Source organism: Prenolepis imparis, unplaced genomic scaffold (genome assembly GCF_030444845.1).
Source record: "Prenolepis imparis isolate NDT839.2.m4 unplaced genomic scaffold, iyPreImpa1.0 SCAF_14, whole genome shotgun sequence".
NCBI lineage: Eukaryota > Metazoa > Arthropoda > Insecta > Hymenoptera > Formicidae > Prenolepis > Prenolepis imparis.
Genome location: NW_028141172.1, coordinates 3,683,646 through 3,695,881, shown reverse-complemented (window position 1 = coordinate 3,695,881; position 12,236 = coordinate 3,683,646). Strand labels below are relative to the sequence as shown.

At 34.9% G+C, this 12,236-nt stretch overlaps 1 protein-coding gene across 2 annotated transcripts in view; it reads left to right on the top strand.

Moving 5' to 3' along the window:
* The window catches only part of Nlg-4 (neuroligin 4), a 271,493-nt gene that overhangs the window by 219,292 nt on the left and 39,965 nt on the right, over window positions 1-12,236 (top strand). For both annotated transcript variants that reach the window (XM_083054024.1, XM_083054023.1), the window contains exon 10: window positions 7,953-8,080. In XM_083054024.1, the coding sequence (XP_082910150.1) occupies window positions 7,953-8,080 (128 nt within the window). The remainder of the gene's footprint in view (window positions 1-7,952; window positions 8,081-12,236) is intronic.

Sequence of the window (12,236 nt, the reverse complement as noted above, 5' to 3'; positions counted from 1 at the left end):
GGGGGTTGGGGGGAAGGTTTGAGTCAGAGAGACGCGGTTCTCTCGCTCGCAGCCCGCAACGTTCTTTTGGGAAACGGGATTCGGCTTCAAAGTCGCGTCAGCATTCATTAATTTCGCACGGGGAAGGGTCCAATTAGAGAGCGGAGTAACCGCGTTCACGCGTCGCGTTTTGTTGAACGTTGATACGGCGAAAGGTGCAGCCTCTCGATGACGAGTTAATTTGCTTCTTTTTTTTTTTTTTTTTAACGACCCCTGAATTGAAATATCGATGAATACGAGTTTCGTTCTCGTTTCATCTCAATTTGTCCCTCTTGTCGCTGCGGCGAATTTATCGCCTTCTCGAAAAAATGAACGAAACTCTCGAAGGAATATGTATTTAATCTGCCTGATTAATTTAGTATTATTTATTTTTTTTTTTAATATTAAAACATAATTAATATTTAAGAAAATTCTAATTTTATGAGAAACTTTACACACATGTAGGGGTGATAAATAAAATATTTTATACAAAAGTTATGATAAGAAAATATCTCTATTTACCCACATTAATAAAATTTTAAGAACAATTTTTTAATTTTTTTAACAATCTTTAAATAAACTCTTATATAAAATATTTTTTTATATTTTAAATACTTCTCGAGAGAAGTAAAAAGTTGTATATAAGGGATGGTTTTACCCCTTAGAATTTTTTTTGGATCATGACAAAAAATTTCTAAATTTATCTATTTATTCCCTCTACATGTAAAATTTTATCAAAATTAGAATTTACGAGGTTCGCAAAGTTCCCTTGTAGAAAATTCGCGATACGTTTTAATTAAGTCCAAGTTGGCGAGGAAGAAAAGAAATTAACTTTGAAGAAAAATAAGACTACTCCGTGCCACGATATAAAGACGTACGGAATGGAGGCTACTTCACTTTTCCGCCTCTTTCCGTATCGTCACGTCGTACATTCTGAAAGGGGGTATTAAGCTCGAATATGAAGCTTTTTCGCAGGTATCAGCAGAAAATTCTGCAGCGCCGCGACCAAGAATGTGTTAACGACTTATGGAAGGGCGTCCGTGAGGACGCGGGGAGGAAGAGGAAGCGGAAGTTGCGTTTGTGCACTTTGCGAGAGAGCGCATGCGCGCGCGGGCGATACAATAGTAGTGATGACGTACCGCCTTTTGCAATTATGCGAATGTCGCGTGCCTTTCTCTCTGTATATATTGCGACGATGGCGCAAGTAGTTTTAATTCGTTTTCAGAGAAAAGTCCGCGGATATAATATCAGAGGAAATGATTTCGCAGGGAAATTTCATTATGCCGAATACCAACCGAACGAAATTTTCATTATTTGATTATGAATCCCCCAGTGAACGTCCGCATTAACTCCGCGCGGGAACGTTGCAGGAAATAATCGCCAAATAACATTAATATAGCTTTATATGTAATATCAGGAGATATTATATTAGTAGCTCGCGCTACTCTATATATATCCATAACTACAGAGAGCGCAATGCAAAAATAATAGTTACTAATAAAATTACGGATAAAACACTGAATCCTGATTACAGAAATCTCATTATCACATATAACGTGACTAAAAGTGTAAAGTTCAAAAAATTTAATACACATTAAAATTACGTTATTAATATTTTTAAATGTCTCTGATTAGCACTTTCTTTCAAAGTGTCGCAGACTTTATCTAAATAATTCTGATTAATGGAAAAGTAATAAACGTCTGAAAATGACAGTTGTCGATTATCTTTCATATTAAAGTTTCCTTTCTTTTAATCGATCTTAATTCTTTATTTCTCTACGCTGAAGAAAATTATTCTCACTTTACCATTTTGCTTTTTATATTTTTATATCAGGAAAATATTTCTTTAGCAGAAATATACTATTTTTACATTTTCCTTGTATAACTCGCATACTCTCTTTTCATATTCATTTTCATTTATTCAACATTTTTTTTACACATGTATTCTGTGTACCTAACATGATTGCTAATGTAAAATTTATAAAATTGAATATACATTTAAATTACACATATACGCGATTAATTAATTCCATTAATATTTTTAAAAACTCTACCTAAATAATTCTGATTAATGGAAAAATAATACGTCTAAATGATTGTTGTTGATTATCTTTTACATTAAAGTTTATCTTTCTCTTAATCCTTAATTTTTTATTTCTCTATAGAGCTGAAGAAAATTGTCTTTACTTTACCATAATGTCATTTTGTTTTTTATATTTCTACATTAGGAAATATTTATTTAACAGAAATGTACATACTATTTTTACATTCTCCGCGTATATATTTCTCATACACGTTCCCTTTTCATATTTTATTCAACATTCTTTTTTACACACAGGTACATTTTGTACACATCTCCACTTTATATTATACCGTACGCGTTACAAGGTACAAATATAGTCAGGTCAGGGAGTTTTGTGGTGAATGTCGGCTCGGCCAGGTGTGACATCAAGGTCCACTGAGCTAGCATAGATCCCCGATGTTAGTCGGCATTTTTCCAAGCGACTTTACGTAAGGGGATTAAAGCGAAATCGAGCTTTAAATTGGTAGACAAAGAGAGAGGGAGGGAAGGAGTGCCATTGATCGGAGCCGGTTTCACTTAAATAGCCGATGATGCATGCTAACTGGCAGTCGCGCCCATTAGTGATCGATCTCCCGAGCGGAGAGAGATTGTCTATAGGTCCATACATGACCATACGATGCTCGTAATTGGCTTCATCGATACAACCAGCTGTTGTGTCTGGCGTCTTTTATCATTCGAACGGAACAGCTCCCTGCAAATGTACGATGAAAGTAAAGAGCCGGTTCGAGACTTTAAATAAGGTACCCTCTAATAAAGACATTAACTCTTTCCTTCGAGAGGATACAATTAGCTCGTTTATACGCAATCGACTTGTTTATTTATTCTTCTAGCGTCTTGTAAAAGATTATACGGTTTGCCGACACAAAAAATATTATAATAATATATATAATAATTAATTAATATGATAATAAATAATATATATAATAAATAATATATATATAATAATTTTAGTATAATTAGTATATTGTTATTTTGGTTTATGCAATAAATCAAATTAATAGTATTCCATTTTGTGATGATCCTTTGCATAAGATGACATAGAAATGAAATATTGATAATTTGGCGTTCTACATCTTGCGCTGAGAATCAGGTCAGGATAATTACGATTAATCGTTAATTCGTGAGTTGAATGTTGACGCGTACTTCGAAGATAATTTAATTAAAATTATAATGATATATTAACTGATAGAGATTCCTTTTACAGTAATGTGTCAGTGATACCGCGCATATTTTATGTGCCGTGCACAATGGTCGCGGCTCATAATTTATGTATCGTCGACGATGCATTTTCAGAGAAACGGCATTACATAATTCATTGAATTTATACGAGCAGGATAGCAAACTCTGTATGGACTATAACGTCATAAATCATCACGGTTTGAAACAAGAAAAATCGAAGGACGACGGCAACGTCGTAATATTTTTCGTCAAGAATTGTTTGCAGTGAAAAGAGAAGGAGAAGGAAGGAGAGAGAGAGAGAGAGAGAGAGAGAGAGAGAGAGAAAATAATAGTTTTCGATCATGTAAATTGAAAGAGTGATGCATATTTACTTTAACTCGAATATATTTTCATAGCAGGTGTAATCGATATTATAAGACTTGACTGTCAACTTTTCTCTCTTCTTCTTTCTTTGAAGTCAGAACATTTATATTCGCAACACTTTCGTAAAGTAAACATTTTCTTTTTTAATTAACGTGCAAATTCTCGAAAAATGTCGTTTACGGTATATTTTTCGGAAAACTTTCTCGATTATAAGAAAATATAGAGGAGAGGTTAACGAGCAAATTATGCCGATGTTGAACCAACTTGAATAAATGTCAGAGTATGTGTCGAGAGAGATTAATAGAGTAGAGTGCAAAAGTCATTTCAAATAATATATACATGATTTTTTTTTTACACAATTTTTTTTTTATTTTATATTTTAAAACAAATTGTGTGTCCCGAAAGTGTGTTGAATTGCGTGACACATGAGAAAATCGCTCCGAGCATTTATTATCGGGGCGGTTTATAATGTCTCGTCAAGCTGCGTGACAACACGAGAGATGCACCATCCCCCTTCTCTTTCTCCCTCTCCCTTTCCCTCTCTCTCTCGCTCTCTGCGAGGAGGTTGTGCATTATAGATTATTGTTATCTCCGTGTTGTTGCGCAATCTACATATATAGTTGTACGTTATCCAACCGTACGTCTCGGCATATTTCATCACGAGCTCGCATCCGCGACAGACGATTGCAAACACGTCATCGCACGGAATATCGCGGCTGTGTACCGACGATCAAAGAAACAAATTGTCCATCTCCTGTTTTTTTGTCTTTTTATCCTATTCGAGACGTGTATTGTGACATACATCGATGAACGTTTGTTCTAAATTATTTTCTCGCAGAGACACTTATTACGGTTATCTCGAACGCTCTTAATTGTACCAATTTTATCGCAGGCTCGATTTTTTCTTATCGAATAAATATAACGGGACACCTAAAAGCACCTAAAGGTGGTTAGTAGTTTAATTCAGATATGGTTCGAGAGATCTATAATAGTATTTCTTTATAAACGATGGAACGGGACCGGAAAGGTGGCGGATTGATTTCCGGAACATTTAATTAATTACGCATCGTTAATCGCGATGGCTTTTATTAGCCCTTTTATTATCGTAAGTGATTTTAAATCTCGTTTGCGACGACGAAGTTCCCGCTCCTTTGCAGAGAGAGAGAAAGAGAGAGAAAACGGAAACCTATAATAAATAATTGGCCTTAATCGTACTGGGAAAAAGAAGGTATTTCATCCCGATGAGGAAACTCGTAGTACATCGCTCTGCGCGAATACTCGAGAGGGATTTTCGCTCGGCTGATTCGCAGTTGCTATCATTAATTGGACAGACAGCGATTTCTTCATCGAGATATAGTCCTCTTCCCTTCCATTTACCGCGCCTGTAAGAACAGCGTAATCTCCGGAAAGAAATGCGCATCTTTACATTCATGGAGAAGGAAACTTTAGCTATCTCTAGATCAAAAAAGAACCCTACGAGATTAAAGAATTTTATGAAAACGCGCTCTCATTCCTTTCTATCTCTCTCTTTCTACATATAACATATACATTACTAATATATTATTTTATAACCGTGATTATACACGTAAATTATGCAAATAAATTAATAATTAATTTAATCATTGCTCACCACAAATGAATAATAATTATCCATTCGTTTCTATATATTAATAGATATATCAAAACGATTATAAAGTAGATTATATTATTGGGGTAAAATATGATGTATCACTATTAGGCGATAAAATAAATTAGTGTAATGTTCGAAGCTTAAAGTCCTTTTAATATTTAATAAGGAATACGACGAAGCTTAAATAATAGTGCCTATTCGAAAATTATATATATATAACCGAAAAGAAATTAAATATAGAATATACATATATAAATATTCTTTCTATAAAATATTTCTTTTTCTAAAGAATATATGAGCTTATAAAATAAAAATTGAAATAAAAATATAAAACATAATTTTTTAGTGTGACACATCCACTTTGCAGCTTCCATATAAATCAGACCATTCGAGAAGGGATCGCTGCTTTAACCAATAAAAATTCAAGTATGTACTGTAAAAATATCGACTCGTTCGCGGGAGAACACAGCTACATCCATAAAGTTTTCAGTTGCTTTTAATATACGGCGGGAATTCGGCAACGGTCTCTGTTTTTCGACAAAATAAAATGTTTTTTCAAGAGAGCCCGCATACACGTGTGTGACGAACGATATTGCTATAACTAAAATAACAGCCTTATTTCATACGGCGAATTTCCATTTTCCAGGGCGAAAAGCCCCCGCGCATTCTCCCCCTCCATTGCATGATTTACATCTGGCTTGCGACCAACTTTGCTCGTAATTATCCCATATGTGTAATTTGACTAATCAAATCGATACGCTCTCGAATATCGCGATATCAAAGATCCACGATTTTGGTATTTATCCCCTAACATACGCGCTCGTAAATTGCAACAATTTACGGAATTAATCTGCGCGCGTGCATGCGAATCCGCTCCTATCTCGTAAGCATTATTGTCATGAATTTAATAAGCGATAAATTTTTCGTAGCCACCTCTCCACTCTCAAAGAAGACCTATAAAGACTGAGATTTAATAAAGTTTAATATATATTTAAAAATTCAAGGCGAATCCAATAATCACATTTTATTTTCTAGGATTCGAATAATAGAAAAATGATATATATAATATTAAAAATATATATTAATATATAAAATAATATGTAAAATATTATTTCTTATATGTATAAATAATATATAAAATTAATTTCTTATATATTTTATTTTATATATTTTATATATTTTATATATTATATGTACTTGAAAAATAATCTAATCTAATCTAATCTACAACAGTTTTATTCGAATTTTGGATTAAGTATCTTCACGATTCAAAATAGTACTTTTATAAGTACTCTTTATCATAAAGAATCGAATCTTTTACAAGTATAGTACTCAAACTCTAAGATAAAAAATTTATTTAGAATACACACACATATATACAATTTTTTATAAATACTCATAAAAGCTTCAGACACACTTCAAGTTTCAAATTTAACTGAATGTATTGTTTTTTCCTCAAAGTATTTATATAAAATTCAAACTATTGCAAACACAAATTCGAATTTACTTGTAAGATACTTAATCCCATCGTTAATAAAATTGATCGTTGCTGCTTTCTCATCCGTGATGCCGATTGCTTATCTTGACATGCCCATTTATTTCGCATAAACGAGAATCTGTCGTTGTTTAATTTGACAGCTCGAGCATTGAAGGGGAGAGAGTAATGTGTGTGAAGAAAATGGAGGAAATTGTTATACACTTCTCTCTCGAGATTGCGACGATGCAGGAGGAACAGCTGATAACGAGTGAACAAAGAGGCGGTGAACGTCGTTTCTGTGTGTGTTTGCGTGTGTTTCACCTCCTCTCTATACTTGCTCAAAGTGGGTCCATCGCCATTTGCCGTTAATGTAAACGAGGGATCAGCCCTCAGTGCTACTTCCGTTTTCCGGCCAAAATAGCTACGGTCCGTTGTAACACGGACCCGTTATAGCTCTGACCCGCAAGTCTTACCTCAAGTTCGGAAACTGGCAAACTTTGCATGTGCCACGTTCGATACTGAATTATGCGATACTCGTGATTCGAATTTCACCTCCGACCGAAAATTTGCTCTCTCGATTTTCGCCAAATAAGTACTCCCTCTATTTTCGTGCAAAAAAGGATACTTTCGTCGGGATTTCTCGATCTAGATACAATAATAATATAGAAGAAATAACTTAATTTAATTTTATGAGGAAAACTTTTAAATATAGATACACAGTGTAGATATCTTATGATTATTATCAACACTTTCGCCAACGTCAGTTAACTTTAATCTTATATTCTTTGCTCTTCTCTCTGTGAGTTTTAATTTTAGAAAGAGATCTGAGATAAAATTATATTATAATTGAAGATAAGTGATATTAATGAAATCTCTCAGGAGAGAACTCTATTTTTATTTTGAAATATATTAATTTGATAAGAAAGTTTTCTCTCTTCTCTCTTTCTCTCTCTATAATAAAATAGGAGAAATATAAATTCAATGGGATAAAAAATATCAAATACTAATATATATATTATTTTCTAGTGAACTAATTCTGATAAATTATTAGTTCTTAATATATTTATATTATTTTATTTGTATAGAGAGAATATTATCGTGTTCCTAAAAATATGCTTGGACGTTATTATTATTGCAACTTATGCAAATATATAGTGTGCCAAAAATGAAATTGCTAATAAAAGATTGTTCTGAATTTTCAGAAATCCGAACATTATTGATCATCATGGAAGAAACGACACTCTTTTACCAGCCAGTAGAGAAAAGAGTCGATTTCGCAGTTTGTCCTGGGAACAATACGATCCAGTGCATCAAAAATACTTGGAAATCGGTGAGTAACATCACATTCATATAACACTTTATAACATATTTCGCGTTCCATTTCATACGAATAGACACGCATTTTCAACCTGCCGAAAGAGAGAAATTTTTATAAAAACAAAAACAAACTTATCAAACTCTAAAATTTCATTTATCTCAAATCGTCTAAATTGAAGACTACACAATGGTATCTAAAATAATAATATTGTAAATGACGAGAGCGAAGATAATCATCCAAATTCACGACAAACTTTAAACATCGCACCGAATTTGCAAGTTTCCACGATACATTAAAATAGCCGAAGTGCAAAGTTGAGAATTATAAAACGAAGGGGGAAATAAGTCCATCAATTATCAACTCCAATAAGACAGTAGTAACTCGAACTCGCGATTGCCATTGCACATTTCTGCCTCAATCCGACTGACTCTAGCTCTATTCTGGACGTTAATAATTAGCAAAACGCTCCAACTTGGTCCCGTTTATCGGAATTGAATTATCAGCGTGCGCGGAGCGAATGCAAATGGCTGAAAAAAGAAATTCCAAGACCCTCTTCGGCCTCTTCGGGCGGGAATATCGAGAACAGTCCACTCGTCCTTCGATTAGTCTTCGCTTAAGCGGCGCGCATAGATGTAGAAGAAAACGCGAACGCGCGCTGGCTCTGCCGAGTTAGCTCGAATTAGAACGGGTCAGATCCCGGGCGAGCTTTCATCGTTTCGTACGATGAAGAGGGAAGAAGAAGGGAGACGGGAGATGAAGTGTCGCGCTTCGGGAACACGGCTTGGCACTCGTGTGTAGCTGTCCGAGCTCCCGAGCTCGGAAAGAGCGGCCGGAGACTTACACCGCACACGAGGCCATTTTTATTGTGAACCGCTCGCGGTGTGCTCGAGCACGTCGTGGATGACGCGAAATGAGCCCTCTTTGACCTGAAATAGAAAAAAAGGAGAGAAACCCGCGGCTCTCGTTCCGGCGATGTTAACGTGCGCCCGCGAAAAATCAAACGCCGGCGCTAATTACTTCCTCCAATTTCTCCGCCGGTTTCTTTCTCTCCCTTCAATTTCTAACATAAAATTTTTTTTCATCTCATTTTTTCATCTCATTTTTTCCATCAATTTTTCATTCTCAATAAAATCCTTGAAAAAAAATCGTGAAGAATGCGGATTCGACCTCTTAATTCTCGAATTTCATTTAGGATTCAATTTTTTTTATAATTAGAAGATTAATTATATTAATTTTTTATATTGAAATTTCTTTGTTTATTTCTCTTATTTATATTTTTTTTAGAAATATAAAATTATAATTTTTTTATTATTTTTATTTTTAATTATTTCAATTTAGGATGATCTATTGATTGAAAAATTAATTTCTAAAACAAAATTTTAATCAAAATTCTAGTTAAATTAATAACATTTAAATGCATTAAAAAATTTTATTTTAACTTACATAGATATAAATTTTATTTGTGCTTTAAAAGAATATATTTACATTTAATTTCGATTTAAAAACTAAGAGATCCAAAAAAAATATTCCTCCTCCACACCATATTTTGTTTACGTATCACCGGCAGAGAATAAAAAAAATGTTATATATTATTACAAGCTGTCAATAAAAATTAAATAAAACAAGTCCGAAAAACGTGTTTAAAATAAAAATAATAATCTATGAACGAGCTTATCGATCTCTTCAGGAATGTTATGTTGCAACGGTGAAATATGTACGCTGACGAGTTCAAAATAAACTCGCGCATCGTCAGAACCGGATATCTGACATGGAAAAAGATTTTCTTCGGCATCGCACAGCCGTGAGAGACACGGCGGAAGGTGTGTTCGCCATTTTTCACCCCGGGAAGGTCTGGTGAAAAATCGCATTGAACCAATAGCCTGCATTCCACGTTGCCTCGAGTCGACTCGAGTCGATTCTACGAGACGTCCGCGCGTGATCCGAGAAAAATGTGCCGCGAAAATGGAGCAGAAGGGCGAGTGCGCTTTCCCTCTCGAGTGATTAATTTTTTTTTTATACCTGCGCCTTTCTTATCTCGCCCGAGTAAAAATCCCCGGCTGAAAGCTCTCGCCTCCCCCTCCGAGAGAAAATGGGATCCTCGGCGGAGATATCGATATACATTATTATATCCAGCATGCTTCCCGGAATCTGCATCGTTAAAATTCGAATTCATGTTTAAACGTTGTTATAAATTACCTAAAAAGAAAGCAGAAGAAGATAGCCTTGATTTTCAGTATTATTAAAAATATTTTTTATTCTTTTTTTTTATAGCAGTTGCATTCTTTTCTTTTGTGTCGAGCGAAAAAAAGTTTCGACACATTTTTAATATTTAAAGTTGCAGAAGAGTGTTAAGAACGTTCTACTGAATTTTTACAATTTTGATATAAACTTTACATCAAATGTAATACTATCAATTTTAATTCCATTGAGAATATGATGCTGTATTAAATGTTTCATTTCCTCCAACTCGTATGCTCTATCTCTCACGCGCTATCTATTTGAATCTAATCGCAAAAGTGGCCCGCTTCCGATACAGTCTCTCGCGAAAAATGTAATAAAACAAGATGATAACAATACGGATATAACCGTGCGCAATTTGAAAAAACGTCGAGCATTATCGATGAGTCTGTTTCGAATTTTACACAGCGGAGAAATTCAATAATCTTTTGTTCTTTCGATTCGGTTTAATCTTCGATTTCCGGCAAACTCCGGGGGATGAAACGGCGGGGGAGGAAGGGAGGAGATGCGGGGCGCATTTCTCCCAGGCGAAACGAAAACAGCAATCGTCGATTCGAGTGGTCGTTGTTTTACGTCTACGGTATCCAGCCTTTGTTCACCGATCCTTCTCTCTCTTTCTCTCACCGCAGCGTTTCTCCTATCTACTTCGCAATAGTTTTTGCCCCCCCCCCTTTTTCTCCCTTTGCAGCTACTCCCTTAATTCCCATATAAACGTGTTTCGCTTCTAGCCTTTGGTTAACCTTCGTACCTGCTTTTTAAGCCGTTGCTTCCAATTTATTTATGTTGGAATTATATTTTACACGTTTATATTCCTCGGAAAAAAAGAAAAATTCGATAAACCTCGATATGATATTGTTGAACGAATCGTACCATCGAATCCTTTTGCTTTTCAATCTTCTTGAATTAAATGTAGATGTCCTAAAACTTCCTCTTTTACTCTAAAACAGACTTATTATATTCGAGGTGATTAAAGTTCCGGAAATTTTAGAATTTCAAAATTAATTTAATTCTAATTTTGATCTAATACTTCTTCAGCATCTCTCAATTTCTGAAGATTAAATCTCCCAAAGATTATTTTTGAATCCCAAAATGTAAAGACCAGAAGGGATGATTTCCGTAACAAATGCGAGAGAACATATTATATGGGAATGCTGGAACGGCTCTTCCTATAAATCAGCTGGACGTCAAGAGACGTATCTTTAATTAAAACAGGGAAAGAAGCTTGTCGACGTGGAATGCGCTAAAATTAAAACCACCACGTATCATATATGTTTTCCGCTCGTAAATAAATTCGTTCAATCGATCTATGTTTCGACTCCTCGCGGTTGTTAAGGACGCCATATTGTTTGTAATTAAATCAGAGATCTCTGCCTTCGCAGCTTCGCATTTCCTTTTCTCTTTCGCTCTTTCGGTGAAGCGCGCTGAACTCTGAAGGCTCGTAAAGCCACGACGAGCATCAGTTTATATCCCGCTCGCGAGATGAACAGTGACATTTGTGACACGGGTGAACACGCTTCCTCGCCGTCTTCTCGTAACACCCCGGGCACTATAAACGCCTACAAGATGTTTTAAAAGCTTCGCGACAAGCGGTGACATATTTTGACTTTTGCTAGATATTTTCTTAAAAATATTATATGCGAGGCACGATTTTCCTTCATTTTAAATTATTTATCATAAATAATTTATGACACATATAGAAATAATTTTTATACCAGAAAGAAAATAGTCAGGAATTAAAAATTATATATTAAATAGTGATCAATAGTTGTCTTCGAGAAATCTTTTCGCAAAAATACAAACCTTATAATATTCTATGGGAGGATTTTTTGAATGGACCTTGCGTAATTCTGCGGGATCTGCGTAAACACTCTGTACACTGGAATAGCACGAGAAACTCGGAACGGGTTGACGAGGCGCGGCGACGTGAAAT